General features: G+C 36.9%; 1 protein-coding gene across 3 annotated transcripts; it reads left to right on the forward strand.

Moving 5' to 3' along the window:
• Nucleotides 1-2,955: 2,955 nt before the first annotated feature.
• LOC140859115 (uncharacterized) lies at nucleotides 2,956-14,511 on the forward strand. 3 transcript variants are annotated; one of them, XM_073260646.1, is made up of 19 exons: nucleotides 2,956-3,165; nucleotides 4,138-4,297; nucleotides 4,397-4,624; nucleotides 4,882-4,968; nucleotides 5,117-5,206; nucleotides 5,287-5,413; nucleotides 5,556-5,656; nucleotides 5,762-5,930; nucleotides 6,054-6,175; nucleotides 6,730-6,858; nucleotides 6,988-7,086; nucleotides 7,191-7,248; nucleotides 7,337-7,412; nucleotides 7,547-7,673; nucleotides 7,949-8,106; nucleotides 10,955-11,027; nucleotides 11,138-11,332; nucleotides 11,711-11,804; nucleotides 13,506-14,511. In XM_073260646.1, the coding sequence occupies exons 2-19, from the start codon at nucleotides 4,223-4,225 to the stop codon at nucleotides 14,366-14,368; spliced, it is 2,871 nt and encodes a 956-aa protein (XP_073116747.1). In that variant the 5' UTR covers nucleotides 2,956-3,165; nucleotides 4,138-4,222; the 3' UTR covers nucleotides 14,369-14,511. The 3 variants fall into 3 exon arrangements, with proteins under 3 accessions (XP_073116747.1, XP_073116748.1, XP_073116749.1); XM_073260647.1 differs by having other exon boundaries at nucleotides 4,141-4,297; XM_073260648.1 differs by lacking the exons at nucleotides 2,956-3,165; nucleotides 4,138-4,297; nucleotides 4,397-4,624; nucleotides 4,882-4,968 and adding an exon at nucleotides 5,012-5,030.
• The last annotated feature ends 1,960 nt before the right edge of the window (nucleotides 14,512-16,471 follow it).

Genomic DNA, 16,471 nt, shown 5'->3' on the forward strand with positions numbered 1-16,471 from the left:
ATGTGTCGACTGACGACTAACCGACTAATGACTGCCTAATAGCCGACTGCCTAATCACAATCACGACACCACAATCGTGGGTAACGACTACATATCACGACTGTTATTGGGCATAAACCGTCCATTAATCTCATGATGATGACCTAATAATAGGAGTTAACTATTGTTTAGTATTATAAATAGTGGGACTCCATGTGCTCAACGGTTACAACCGAATCGTCTATAAAGGAGAGATAAGAGAACAAGCAATAAAAAAGAGATAATTCTGGGCTAAAACTCTACGAATTCTATTCTTAAATATTCTGTTCACCGCTCTCCATTGATTGAAGCATCAGAGGATCTCCGTCGGACAAAATTTTGATCAATAGACTTATTTTGCAGGTTGCTCTTCATTGGAGCCAGATGCATATAGAGATCGATCGTAATAGGGATGTTGGATGAATATTTTGCTAGATGTATATTAACTAGTCATGTATTATGTACTGATGAATACTAAGTTTGATAAATCATATATTAATTTAGCTATAAGTATGTATTAGATCGTTGCTGGGTGTGTATCAAAAAGTTTACAGTATGTATCACCTGATTATATATTTAATATGTATCATATGGTCATATAATTTGTATCACTGTGTGTTGAAAATGAGGAAGAAAGAGAACATTTTAATCACGAAACTAATAATTTCAACCGTAGAAAAAGTGTTTGATTTTTAAATTCATATTTTAAGATTAGTATTAAGGGATATGTGCCACATTGTGAAGCCCGCCTCATATGATCTTGTATAGTCCTCGCCCCATATGATTTTTGTTCATGGAAATATTTTTGATGAAATGCTTTCACGCCATTTTCATGCCAGGAGATAGCATGCCAACATTATAATAATTTATAATATATATATATATATATATATATCTAATTGAAAAAAATGAATAACATGCTTAAAACAAAAAGGATGCTAAAGTATAGAATTTTTTCAATAATTAATCCAAAATATTATTTACTTTTTTTCTTTATTAAATATAAAGTTGTTATCAGGGGTTTATAAAAACTGAACTTGGCCATATTTTTTTTGAAGAAACCAGAGATGTTATCAAACTATTTCTATGTAGTCAAAAATGATATATATACTTTTTGGCAAGCTAATCAATGAGAGCTCACCATGTCACTGCAAGGTGACCGTTAAGAGCCTGCCACATGGCTGAACTAAAAGGCACGCAAAGAGTCCTTCAAATTTCAAACTCCCCTCCAATTGGTAACAATGCGGCCAACGGTTACAAACAGTTTGCTTATATGTGTGATATATGTACTATATGTGCAAACAAAATGCACGGGTGTGATCCCCAAGTAAGTGCATAACACTTAATGCATAGGCCTGATTTATTCATTGACGGGCGCCGGCCCTCATCTACAAAAAGTGCGTTTGGGGTTCTCTAGGTAAGTTCTTTCTAATCCCACCGCCTCGTTATCACAGCATTATCTCAAACCACCTCTGTTCCCTGAGATCAGTTTCTGGTTGAGACATCGAAAGATCTTCATTGGATATATTCTTTGGAAAGTGAACTACTATGTTTTTGTTTTAGATTAGATTGGGCGTAGAAACGCCAGACTAAGCACGACCATCATTATTTAGCTCTTCTATGGCAGCTCGGAGATGAGCAGCGGCCAAGACTATTCCTACCGATCTAAACGGGAGACCCACCAAGCTCCTCGGCTCTATAGTTTGCTCAACACTGAGGTTGGGCTGGATCTCAATGGCAACTTAATCCAAAATTTTTTTAAAAAACTATTTTTGAAAACTTACAGAAAAAATATTTGATCTCTAGACATTAAAATTTGCAAATTCAGATGTTGCATGAAATTTGCCGTAGAGATGATTCCTAGTTAAAGCTCCATCATCAATTTTTTTATTTTTATTTTATTTTTTGCATATGTTAAAAATTATATGTCCAGAAATGAGTTGCTGTTGATGGATCATACACCGGCCAAGGAAATCCGCTAGGATATAGCCTTTGCAAAGATCATGGGAAGCTTTCTGTAGGGTCATCTTGCCCTTTATTTTCTTCCAACCAAAAAGGCAAAGAGATAAGACTGCTGAATATGCCTCCCATACACGAGAGACAAAGTTGGAACCTACTTTCTGCCATATTCTCTCGGCATTGAACGTGTCAATGGAATAGTAGATGCCAATCAATTTTGAAACTGCCATTTGATTTTCTACATGATAAATTACCTATTGCCCCACCACTCTGGAGTAACCCCGCCAGGATCGAGAAAAAACCCTGAAGCTAATTGACCTGAAGCAACCCAAGCACTATTATTGCCTATTTTTGGATGGCCGACATTAGAAGATGAACGAATATAGATTGTCTTATTTAATAACCATCCATTTTTTTTATGACGACCATCTATGGCTACACAGCAGCCGTCTCTCAAAGGAACCTTACCTACAGTCTGCATGCAAAAACCATAGAATCTTTTCTTATTTTTAATTTTCTTCAAAATATAAAAAAAATGGTCAAAAGTATACATCGTTGGAATCGCCTTCAATCCACATCATAACGGCATCGAAGTCTACCGCGAGCCATTATGCAAGCATTAAACATAACAATGACAAAATATTTGAAATTGCGAATACGCCTAGCCCTCTATGGGCATGATATCAACTAACTTGGCATCGCTTACTCTCACCAAACGAGCGTGCCCAAGCCAACCACCTCGAAAAAAAAAAAAAAAAAAAAAAAAAGCCATTTATTACATGAAAGCTGAGCAAAAACGACCTCTTTTTCCTAATCCTCATATTTATTTATTATTTATTTATTTATCTTCTTGGCGAAGGTTATTCCCGCTTTTCCAACCAGAAATAATAAAGGACGCGCGCGAGGAGAAAGAACCCACCGACTGATGGACGGTCCAGATATCTTCCTATCTCCAACCACGCTTCTCGGTCAGATTTCCAGCCGCCGATATTCTACGCGTGCCGCCCGACCTTCAAACCTTTCGGATTCCCCGTCCACATTGTTGAAAGATCTTCCAAACCAACCTTCAAAATTAAAAAAAAAGAAAGAAATCCAAACCCTCCCTATATCGCTTGCCCCCTTCTCGGTAGATCGCCGATTGCCCGCCTCTTTCTTTCGTTGAAAGATTCATCGTTCTCTCTAATTAAGGTCAGATTCTTCTAGGCATGTCTGAATTATGCTTTCTTTCTGGTGGTCGCTCTAGATCTGGTTAATCCTGGATGAGTTCTTGCATTTATTCTATTTTACAGCGATTTGGTTCGAGGATTTGAGCTGATTCACGTGAGATTTTTTTTTGGGTGTTGAGATATTTTAGAATCGTGTTCCTTGGTGTTATATATTGGAAGAAATTTGATCCGAAAGGGCGAGGTTTTGTTAGATACTTGTTATGATCTTGATTACTCTCGGTGGATTCTCTTTGGACTTTATGTATCCCGGGAGTTTTTTTTTTTCCGTCTGATTCCCATGTGTAATGCATGGTTTTCTTGTTTTTCGTTTCATCTTGCTTTTCTGATCACGACCTTTTAGCTTTATTAATATGGTGTTTTTTGAATTATCAATTCTGTCTCTATTAACTAACTAACGACTGACAGGGGAATTTCATGAAATGTTGGAGACAAAATTGGCAAATATTGTCTCCAGAGAGTTAAGTAATCAGTTTGTCTCAGAAAAAAGATTACAGGCGTGCCATCATTTATGTTAAGATTCATTTTATTAAGATTATGAAATGAACAGGTAGAAGTACATCAGAATTCATGCCCAAGTTTTTTTATATCAGGGGAGAAAATCCAGCCAATTTCATATGAGTCTAACTATTTCTGCATGTATTCGGTTAGTTTTTCTCTTTAACCATTTAAAAGAACATATTATGTTGTGCAACATTGATATCAGTGACTGAGAATGCTCGTAGAATTCTTGGATGCCTAGAACTCTTTTATATCTGTATACTTACAGGGCACAAAATCCAAAATCCCAACCCTCACTCTCATTATCTTCCTAGGGTGAAATCCCTTGGAAACATGTAGTTCACGTAACTTTGAACAATGTGCACTGCACCTCTGTATTCCTTCTTTTGTAATGAATGTAAATGAATACTGACTCAGCATTGGCATTGCACTGTAGAAGTTTTGGTAGGCAATCAACTTTCTAGCACAAAAGCATCGCTGCGATCTTTTACTTTTCCAAGATCCATCACTTTCAAATTCTGATGGGATGGAGAGACATTTACAAAAGGCGCTTGAAGGTATTCACACTTGCATTGGTGATCTACCTGGACTATAAGGTTTGTTTGTCTTCTGGATTGTATTTAGTCTTCTTGTTGATCATTACTTTCCCTCTATTTCTTTGCATTGGAAATCAATAGTGCCTTTTAATGCTGCAGGCTGTGCAGAAGAGAGCAAAATGGATTAGCAGAAGCAAAAGAGATGCTTTATGGGAAAGAACCCATGAACGAAATGCTCGACGTGTTCTCAATCTAATAGTGAAGTTGGAAGGTTTGTGGGTAAAACTTGGCCAGTATTTATCTACTCGAGCAGATGTACTTCCAGAGGCCTATATATGTCTCCTCAGACAGTTGCAAGACTCTCTTCCTCCTCGCCCCTTGCAAGAGGTGATTAGTGTGTTATTAATGAACTAGACAACTTTGCATTCGAAATAATTTGTAAAAGAGATGTCTTTTTGATTCTGAACCCTTTTTTTTCATTGCATTTTCATGATGCACTAGGTGCATGTTTAGGCATTCTTATGCTCCCAATTATCCAATTGTCAATCATTGATTTTTCCTTATGTATATGTGTGAATGAAGTTTTACTAAATCTAAGGTCCTTTTATAATTTCATTATGTTGAATTTTCCTGTTTCTTTACAGGTTTGCCGAACTATAGAGAAGGAGTTGGGGAAATCCATGAATGATTTATTCTCTAATTTTGTTGAGACGCCTCTTGCAACTGCATCCGTATGTCTTATGTAAAGCTGTGAATGAGCTTTGAATTTGGATCTGCAAATTGATATTCAATGGTTTGCATTTTCTTTGTGGTGATGTTATGGCTCAGTGATAGCTGAAATGATATATGTGATTTTGCCTAAATATTGGCACAATGCAGATAGCACAAGTTCACCGTGCAACACTGAAAGATGGGCAGGAGGTGGTTGTCAAAGTTCAACATGAGGGCATCAAGGAAATCATATTAGAGGTTTCCCATTTGATTATTTCAACATGACTGCAGTTAAACTAATGTCTAGTTGTCGTTACATTGGTTATATTGATCTTCAGGATCTAAAGAATGCAAAATCAATAACTGACTGGATAGCATGGGCAGAGCCACAATACGACTTTAGCCCTATGATAGATGAATGGTGCAAGGAGGCACCCAAAGAACTTGACTTTAATCATGAAGCAGGTACGCACATATGGATACCTTGAGAAAAATGTATAGCCTGGGTGCTTGTCTCTCAATATGCTGTTACTAGAATATCTATGAATATGGCTACGTAGCTTGATATCACCAAAGACATGCACACTTGACATTCATCATTTTGCAGAAAATACTCGAACAGTTTCCAGAAACCTCCACTGCACAAGTGAGCATGATGGCACATGTCATGCTAATTGTGTAGATGTGTTGATTCCAGAAGTTATTCAGGTGCAGCTCTGCAGTTCCTAATTATTGATTTAAAAGTTTTGATCAGAAGGAACATGCTACTACTATCCTAGTCTTCTTATCCGTCCTCCTGATTTTGCATGGCAGTCGTCTGAGAAGGTGCTCATTTTGCAATATATGAATGGCATTCGCTTAAATGATAATGAATCGCTGGACGCATATGGCATCAACAAACAAAAGCTTGTTGAAGAAATCACACGTGCCTATGCTCATCAGATATATGTGGATGGATTTTTTAATGGCGATCCTCATCCTGGTGTGTCTGCTTCTAGCCATTCTCTTGAAACATGTTCATCTGACAGTAAATAATTTAGCATTCAGCATCACATGGTTATGGTTTATCTACATATCTCTTGAAGTGGGTGGATCATTCTTGTAGGAAATTTTCTTGTGAGCAAGGAGGCCCCACATTGCCCAATTTTGCTCGACTTTGGGCTTACAAAATCACTGTCAAGCTCTATGAAACAGGCACTAGCAAAAATGTTCTTGGCATGTGCTGAGGTTTGTAACATCTCTTTCCTTTTGTACGAAACAGGAAATGAGAACTTAAAATATGATGTTTTATGCATTATGGTGATCGGTAGCTGATGTCCTGCTTTGCAGGTTGTTGATGTTTTATTATTCATTTACCATCATATTCAGTTTTTTTTTAGTAGTCCTTTTCATATTGTTAGAAGGCCATACAGGAGATAGTAGATGTTTGTAAATGCGGCACTGCAGACTTTTCCTTAGATCATTGATGTTCCTTTAAAATTTCCAAGATGCGTACATTTTTTCAAAACCGATGTCTACCAGCATTATCCAAAGCCAGTAGAAGTGAAATACCGTTGGCTTTACATGTGGTGGCTTACCTCATAATAGAACCAATAACATTATTTTTTTGAAAATCTGGAAATTGGGAAAAAGAATAATGCATAATAAAAATGTGGATCGAAATATGTAGACAAGTCACTAATAAAAAAAAATCTGACCAACAACATATTTGTCTGAATTCTTTTCTACTTATCCCCTCTGAGGAATAGTTATCTTACAATGTTTGCAACAAAATGTGTCAGGGGGACCACGTGGCTCTGTTATCTGCCTTTGCAGAGATGGGACTCAAATTGCGCCTTGATATGCCAGAGCAGGCTATGGACATTGCTAGTGTTTTCTTCCGAAATTCCACGCCAGCAAATGAAGCACTTGTAAGGACGCCTTGCGATTTGCATTTTAGATTGATATTTATCTATTGTTAGTTCTTTCTTATTCGAGAAAATTTCACTTAGATTGCCTGGTTAGTTCCAACAAGTCATATCCTGTGTTCTTCTGCTAAGGAAAACATGAAATCTTTGGCGGATCAAAGAGAGAAGAATTTGAAGGTTTTGCAAGAAAAGATGAAGCTAAACAAAAAGGAAGTCCGACGCTTTAATCCTGTAAGTGCTTGTATATTCACAGTTCTGATCTTTTTTTCAAGTTGTTGAAGACAAAATATAGATAACTATTCATGTTGTGGACTGCTTTAACACTCCTTTATCAGGTTGATGCTTTCCCAGGTGATGCAGTTATATTTATGAGGGTGATAAATCTTCTTCGAGGTTTGTGTCAAACTTGTCTATTCCTGTGATGCAGTAAAAATAATCATTTTCCTGATAGTAAACTCTTCTGGTTTCAATGCTTTTGCAGGGCTTTCATCTACACTGAATGTCCGAATAGTTTATTTAGATGTCATGAGACCATTTGCCGAGTCAACTTTGCTAGGGTGAACTCATATCTTCCTTGCCGATTATCCTTGTTGAGCTTCACTAGTGTAGCTTAATGCTGATATACCTTCATTTTTTCATATTTTGTTTCTTTCTCTTTCATCCAACTTTATGTGATCTATATGGACATCAGAAGCATCAGGACTGGACCAGCAAAGAATACACAGTGGATTTATGATTCACCGGTTCACTCTGATGTGGAGGCCAAGCTGAGGCAGCTCCTACTTGAACTAGGAAGTGATAAAATACTTGGAATGCAAGTATGTTTGAATGATGAAATAATTTATGATTTATTATGTCATTATTCACTTTTACAAGTTGCATTAATTAATGACTCAAGGATGATTGTGCTTCTGATTCTTAAAGAACACTAAACTCTTTTCATGCCAATGAATATTAATTTAGATTCTTCTAAGAGGCTTTCCTGTTTGTCTTTGTATCTCTACTCGAAGGCATTGAATTTGATGAGTTGTCATTCAAGTATGTTGCTGTACTTATATTCATTTACACTATTGGATGGTGCGACATCTTTCAGGTGTGTGCCTACAAAGATGGAAAGGTTATAATAGATACTGCTGCTGGTGTGCTGGGGAGATATGATCCTCGACCTGTTCAACCTGACACCCTATTTCCAGTTTTCTCGGTAACAAAAGGGATCACTGCAGGAATTATTCACTGGCTTGTTGATAAGGGGTAAAGTGCTATATTGAGTACTTTTTGGAGTTTATTTATGAAACATTCTCAGTCATAGATTTAACATATTCTTTGTGAAAACATTTGCACTTGTTTGAGAAAACTAGCGGCCAATTCTCTTGCATATGCATGACAGCAACTGTGGAGTATGTTGTCCATGTATGAATGTTTTATAGAATGTCAAATGTTTCTATATCTGGACCTCGTATTTGGTGTATTTTGTAGACTGCCAGTCTACTTATATTTAAATTTTTACCCTTTTGGTGCACTGCTTTTCATATTAAGTCACACTACTTTGTCATCATACGTGCACTTCATAGCTGTTCCACAGTTGGTGTATTTTGTAGAGTGTCAGTCTACATATATTGTGATTTATATCCCTTTTCTAGTGTTTTCCTTGTTAAACCAAATTATTTTCTTAAATCACATTCATATCACTATATGTAGTGTCGATACCTCAGTGACCATCACCTGCTTCCTCACTAGCTTCTTTGAGACTCGAGAGTGTGACTATCTTTTTCTTGTCTCATTTATATTAGGTTTCAAATTACTCTACCATGTCTGTTGCTTTGAGATCCTTGCTGTCTGAACTTACTGCTGAATTGTTTCTACAGAACAATTCCCTGCACCTCCACATTCCGTTGGCTTGCTTAAGTGTCTCTGGATTCTTGGCATGCATCTCATTTGCCTTCATGGTAATGTGGGTAATGTGTATCTTATCAGCATTGCTTGCATCCAGTCCTGTAACATCACACATGCGAGGCATTGCTTCCCACTTCATATCTGATATATTTTATGTCTTTCCTTGCCAGTTCACTTCAACTTGGATTGCTTGTCTGTTTAGTCAACCAATTGACCTTTCTGCCAGCCTGTGTCACCTACTTAATCAACCTGCAGCTCTACATTCTAAAGGATCATCTGAACATTTTCACTGCTTCATAAGGCTTTCATTCAAGGATAGACCATATCAGTTGCAAGTTTTGTCAATTTGCTTTCATTATGATTTATTAAACATGTGCCATGTAACTTCTTTTGATACCAAATGTGCTCCCTTGCTGTATAAGTCATTGCTAGCAACACTGGTTTCTCTGGTGCAATCTGATGCTTGCAACCCTCTTTTGTAGTCATGGGTCCTTGACATCATCTTAGCTTATTTTGTTGATTGGACTGTTAACCCATTGTCTACCTTATTCAGTCATGATCTTAGCTCATTCTGCTGCTCTGACACTTTGTGCATCAAAGATCTGCTGCATAATGTAAGGTCATTCACATTTCTTGTGGGACTTTCTTGGTGTATATATTTTGATTTTGAGGGCATGTTAGAGAAATATGGAAGAACAATATTGTCATCTTCTTTTTTGCTTTTTGTGTGAGTTTGCATATGTATTATACCTTTGAGCGTCTATACAGGAGTTCAGGTTGCATAATGGTTAGAATGTGTGCTGTTTTCAACTGTAGATATTTATCTTTATGCCCAAATGAGATTGTATCTTTACTATAACACTTGTGAATTGTTCATAAATTTCATAATTGGGAAAAAAAAAAAAAAACCTATCATGCGGGAGAATTCTAATAGGCTGTCATGAAGAGATCATCCAATATCATGCCTTCAGAGGGAAGTACACAAGTTGTCAATCCCATAAACTAGTGATGGAAATGCATGGGCTAAATTGCATGCAAACAAGTAAACCAAGGATACTAGTGGGTTCAGTAATGGGTTAAATACCACTATACAAGTGATGCAGTTTGACAGCAGTAAACTAGTTCTATTCATATTTTGAGATGTATGTAGGTCATATCTAGAAGACTCCTTAAAGATACAAAATTGCTAGGGATATGAAGTAGCCAATATGCTAGGTACCAAAGCTTCTAATTTATATAACTAAAAGGTTTTAGTAGTATGTGAGAAGAATGTACACAGGATACCAAATTTGGAAGGCACAAATAAGAAATCAGTGTATTAAAACTTATTTTTAATTTAATGTTGGTGAAAATTCAATGTTTGCAATCTTAGTATTGGATTATGTACTTGTAGCCGGCTGCTATGGTACCACACCGACCTGTATGGAGCTGGATCGTTCTCAATTATGGAGGGGAAAGTGTTAGTTGAGCCTGAACTAGGCCCTTAATCTTCTAAACCGCTTAGAACTGCTCGGTTCTGAATGGTTCGACCAAGTAAGGACCAGAACTGAGCTGACTATGAACCGTCCTAGTTCATGGTCAGTATGGTACGATACTGACTGAACTGGGTGATACTGACTGAACTGGGTGGTTTGATTCAGTATCATATACCATGGTAAAAATAATATATACAATGTCAGACAAGGATGGAGAGTTGCTGATTGAGATGTTTATGAGGGAGAGAGTATGAAGGAACAAATATCAAGCTCGCTGATAATTATCTTTTAAGACCTGTAAGGCTTCTGAAGTTTTTTGGACAGTCAATGAAAAACTATGAGACAGATATAGATTCCACATGAGGTTTGTATGACGTGGAGAACCATATGATACAGATGTAACTTGGTAGTCTCATGGAACAAGGCACGTTAAAGGGTTGTTCCAATACCAATATTTGCATTAGCTATCATGGATGGATATAGAATACTAGGTCTTGCAAGTTTTGACACAACATGAGCTAGATTTAAGTAAATGAAATGTTCCTGGTTCTATGAGCACTTATCACCGACATTCTAACATGTCAGACTAGTTCATATAATATATGGAACTTTCATATGCACCAGCTAGGTCCTGGTTTATTTTATTGGGGTACTGACTTTTTCCTCAGTGCATAAATTTAAGGAATCTTTTGGTAGTGGAACCATAAGAAATGGTTTAATTGTTCTTGCAGGGAACTCAAGCTTGAGGAGACCATTGCCAACATTTGGCCAGATTTTGCTGCCAATAAAAAAGATCTAATAAAGGTAAAGAAAATTTTAAATTTTGTACTGTAAAATGTAACTGATTGCTAACTTCTCGTGAGCATTAAGAGATTGTTTCCACGTTTCACTGATTGTTTTATCTTCTTGTGTAGGTCCACCATGTCCTTAACCATACATCTGGTTTGCACAATGCAATGGCTGATGTTATGAGGAAAAATCCTTTATTAATGTGTGACTGGGAAGAATCTCTACAACACATTGCCAAGTCAATCCCTGAGACTGAACCTGGTTCCCAGCAACTATATCATTACTTGTCCTTTGGTTGGCTGTGTGGTGGAATTATAGAGGTATGCCTTTTTTGCTTTTCAAAATATCACAGCAGCCAATGGTTCTGTCCAAATACTTCGCTTCTATATAAATTTCTATCAAAATATTTTTTTGCTCATTCGAAATAATCAAAGCTTTGGTCCTGCCTGTCACCATGAAAGAAATGTTAGGCTTTAGATACCGTGCCATTAAGTATCCAGACATTCATGATATTACAATGCTCTGAGATGTTCCCCAGCATGTAAGAATAGCTTTGGGGGTGCTTATGGGATTTCCCATGATTTTTTTTCTAACTTGTTTGCTATATTTTTTGTGTTCTCTTTCACTTGGATTTGTTCATTCTTCTAGGTATTCTTGTCCTTTTGATTCAATTCTTCTAAATTATTTGGTTGAAACAGCGCGCATGTGGAAAGAAATTTCAAGATGTCTTGGAGGAAGCTATAATTCACCCACTCAACATCGAAGGCGAGCTTTATATTGGCATTCCTCCAGGCATGTATAAAATCTTTATCTATATCTAGGTCCAAATTTATTATTAGGTTACCTTAAAGAATATAAACGGTAATATAGATCATAAATTGATGGTCTTTGCTAATAGTTTTGGCTATAATTCAAAGTAGTTACTAAGGCATGTTACCTTAAAACTTTTGGTTATGGTTATTTGATTAATCCCATGAAATAAAGTTCTTAGTTTGTAACTTCTGTATGAAAATGGGTATGGTATTACATGTATATATGCATGTACCAGCTTGCTCTGAGCTAGGGAAATGCTCATACATAGTGCTAGTAAGTAGTAGCTTGCAAAAATTCTGTTTGTCTCCCCCATCTTTCAATTTTCAGATTTACAGAACCCGCACATACGTGTTTGTGAAGAAGACCCACCTTTTTGGGTGTAGTGAGTAGGCTGCATTAATGAAAAAGTAATTGGTCAAGGAGTTGACATCTTTTTCTTTTCTTTTCTTACCCCATCATTTGGTCCGCAGTAATTCACCCATTTGCTTGAATATAGCATGGGTTATTTCATTGGTAGTCAATTACATTATGTGATTCTACCTACCACATATATTTACTTCCTTTAGAGTTCTCGGTAAAATGCTGCACTTCCCTTTCCTTAAATTTCCCAGTTTCTGCAAATTTGAAGACATTGGACTGCCCTGGGCTATTGCGCTTAGAGTCCACTGCATGCTTGGAAAAAGGCAGCTGTATGATTTCTCAAAGCTTTGGGTGCATTAAGAGAAATATGGTGTTCTATGGAGAGAGCTGGTATCAGATGGGATGAACATGGGTTGTAGACTGAAGGTAAACTTGGTCTCTTGAGAAGTGCATTTCTGGAGTGTTATCGTAGGTGATATTAAGGTCAGAGGTTTTAGTGTTCGGCTGTTTGAGATTTTTTCAGAAATGCTGGTCTGATGGGATTCAAGTTAGGCACCAGCTGTTTCTGGAATGTGGGCTAAGAGAAGGTCACCTGGGTTAGAGCTGGAGTTGGAATTTGTAGTACTAAATATGATAAATTTGTTTATGTAGGTTCTGGAGAAGATGGGGTATAGTGTTGTTGGTTGATGAGGTGAAAAGGGTATCCTCGTCTTGCAGCTTGATAGTACTCTAATGTCATGTAGCTTGTACATTCATATGACAACTTTTATGCATTGGAGATACTGGTGTAGCTGGTTTTGGTGTTGAAGTACTGGTGAACAAGGTCAGGTGCTGTCCATAAAAAATGGTTTACTTTTTCACATGCTTAAACATGTTCTCGAGTCCATAATCTCAGCAAGTGCCTGATGCATTTCATACATAAACATGCTTTTGCCTGAGCCCAGATATAGATCTCAGCAAGTTCCTGATGTATGTCATAAATGAGCATGTTTTTTGTGAGCATTTTGTATGTCCACCTGGTCGCAATTTGCAAGCATTGAATTTTTTTGCAGTTCATGAATGTTAATGTATTTCATGAAGCACTCATCACTTATTTTTGAAAAATACATTGTCTTGATTTTTTTAACACAATTTTTTCATCATTGTTTTTTTAGCAGCAATATATGGTATATATAATTCTTTTTCATTGTTGTTATATGCTCGTTGATTTCACATGAAATATATTAATCATTTTTTTTAATAATTTACTATCATTTGCTTGTTAGGAAAGATCCATTTGCGCTTGTCTAATAGATTCTAAAATATTGAATACTTTTATAGGTGTGGAATCTCGACTAGCGACACTTACACTTGACAGGGAAGATCTGGAAAAGCTCTCAGCAATCAGCGCACGGCCAGACCTGCCAGCCAGTTTACAACAGGGAAATGTAGCAGAGATTGCATCTGGCCTCCCTGTTCTCTTCAACACACTTAACATGCGCCGTGCCATCATTCCTGCTGCCAATGGGCACTGCTCAGCACGTGCTCTAGCACGCTACTATGCAGCTCTCGCAACAGGAGGCTTTATTCCTCCACCACACTCACACCACTCCAAGCCACTTCTTGGCAGTCACATCCACATTCCCAAGTTTCCTTCTTTAAAAAAGCCTAGAAAGAAGAAGGGCAGCAAGGACAAGGAGATAGCTGATCCCGAACCACAAAATGGTACTGTAATAGCAGCCAATGGCATCAGTAAATCCTTACAGTATGGCAATGGTCATAGTGCAAGTACCTCTAATGATAAGGGTTATAGTCTTATAGCCAGTGTTGGTGATGAAGCTGATAATAATGTTCGCAGGATCTTCAGCAATCCTAAAATCCATAATGCATTCATGGGTGTGGGTGACTACTCACACTTGGTTATTGCAGATGGCAAATTTGGGCTTGGATTTCGGAGATATAAATCTGACAGCAGTAAGTTCACAAGCTTTGGGCATTCTGGAATTGGTGGATCCGTTGGCTTTTGCAACATAGAGCATGATTTTTCCATTGCTGTGACTGTAAACAAGATGTCTCTCGGCAGTGTCCCAAGAAGTATAATTCAGTTTGTTTGCTCTGAACTTGAGGTTCCCGTTCCTGAAGAGTTTTCTATGTTTGGGGAGAGGGGACCTGATATGCAACTTAATCTGGCACAGCAATCGTAGCAATTTCATATTGCTAACCTGTATACGCGATAACCTATTCCACTGTAGAAATCTTTTGTTACAGAAAAACTTACGAGATCATATGTTACAGAACTTTTCATTTAAAAAGAAATGTAAAACCACGACTTTTTTTTTCCTCTGCATCTTGATCGGTGCTCTAAATGCGGATTCTGTTTGGTAACATCCGGTATGTTGAAAAATTACATTGTGCTTCTAACAATTCTGAAGCTAAACTCTTTGAATCTATTATATAAAGCGGAAAGTGCTCAAAGATTTAAATTATAAACTCTGGCGGGAAATCAAGCGTGCATATTTATGAAACTAAAAACCCAACGCATTTATTAGATTACCATCCCTAAGCTGAATATTGCGGATCTCCTCCGTAGGACTCTCTCTCCAAAACAGAAAACAAACTTCTTGCCTTATTTGCTGTGAGTTCTCAACTTACACCGGGATTCAAAAAATTATTTGTTAGAATTATTTTATTATGTGGATTTTGAACTATCCAATAAAATATCATCACATCATTCAATGAGATCAAAAGGATCTAATAAAATTTGGATTGAAAATGACTAATCATGGTTAACGGTGTATTTTATTTCCATTCACATTTTTCAACAAAGAAAAAATTTTGAAATTATGAATCACCGAATAACATGATGATGTTTTATTAGATGGTCCAAAAGCCACATGATAGAATAGTTCTAATCAATAATTATTTTTGAGATTTGGAGAAAATTGGGGCAGCTTAATAATTCTTGTCCAAAAGTGATTTATCTTGAAAAATTAGGAACTAGATGATTTATTTTTAAAAATTTGGAATTAGTGCACTGATTTCTGATTCTCTTTAATCCGTTCAAAAGAGAGGATGCCATAAGGAACATCATATCGGAAACAGATCTTAGATAATAAATTCTAAAATAAATTACAATGATCTCCCTCAAAGTTTAAAGCAATTATAAATTTTTACTTAATATTTTAAAAATATATATTTTACTACTTAATTTTTACTATATACATGACATGTAACTCCCTATAAATATTTTTTTATTAAATAAACTAACAATCTATTTAATAATTTTTACTAACATCATCATTATCTAATCTATTTGAATCTTAAAATATCTTATATATTTTTTTATTTATAAATTTTGATTTTTTTTATTTGATCAGAGCGTTATGCTTATATTTTCGAAACGGTAGGTGGGATCATGTAATTATTCCAAACCTCCAGAGGGGTGAAGATAATTTACTTTAAATTCTATAACTAAATCAAGTAAATATTTTCTAAATTCCTACACTAGCTGCTTCACTCTCTCTCGCATTGTACCTTACGGTAAATTCAAGACTTGCGAGTTGAAACCTCATCGGGTTTTCATGACATTGCCCCTTATTGATAGCCGCAACATCACATGACCAGTGCACAATTATATGCAAAAACGGCTAAAGTAGAATGATCATACGCAAGATTATTTAGCCATGAGCTGTTTCGATTTTAGTTTCTTAGACATGAGACTTAGAGCTATATCGGACATCAAAGCCATCCATCCTTTTTTTTTTTGGGTAACAGCCAAGAGCAAGAAGCTTCGTTGCTAAATGAAAACAAGTAAGAGTCTATCAGGTTTATAGAGAACCAAACCGAGAGCTAAACAAGAGCCATGCAAATTAGAGAAAGATAGATAATAAAGGTACTGTCTAAATTTATACACTAATATATAGGAGGTGTTACATAGTCATACTACCTCGGCTACTGTCTTCGAGACTCATCTTCAGATGCTTTTTTTGAATCGGTTGAAGTACCAAGACGGACTTCAAACGACGAACATCACTCGAACATCCTAACAAGGGAGTGGGCGACTTCATCGGACTTCATCCCTGGATATTATCTCCGACCACATGCCGAGGATATCAACAAGCCATCGATTACTACAGCTGATGATTTGTCAAGACTGCCATGGAGAGCTAAGAGAGAATGATCCCATCGACTCCCATCTGATCCTCGGACTCGGGCACCTGCCGACCTCAAGGTCGGGACCTTGCTGACCACACGAGATGATTTTTCACGACTAACACCAATGACAACACATCCGAGTTAGGATCTCG

The sequence above is a fragment of the Elaeis guineensis genome, chromosome 7 (assembly GCF_000442705.2).
Source record: "Elaeis guineensis isolate ETL-2024a chromosome 7, EG11, whole genome shotgun sequence".
In the NCBI taxonomy this organism is placed as follows: domain Eukaryota; kingdom Viridiplantae; phylum Streptophyta; class Magnoliopsida; order Arecales; family Arecaceae; genus Elaeis; species Elaeis guineensis.

What these genes read in the sequence shown, in the direction of transcription:
- LOC140859115 (XM_073260646.1), top strand. Translation starts at nt 4,223, where the DNA reads ATGGGATGGAGAGACATTTACAAAAGGCGCTTGAAGGTATTCACACTT. An exon ending in CGCCTCTTGCAACTGCATCC is followed by an intron (nt 4,969 to 5,116) that starts GTATGTCTTATG and finishes GGCACAATGCAG; the next exon opens with ATAGCACAAGTTCACCGTGC. An exon ending in TTATATTGGCATTCCTCCAG is followed by an intron (nt 11,805 to 13,505) that starts GCATGTATAAAA and finishes ATACTTTTATAG; the next exon opens with GTGTGGAATCTCGACTAGCG.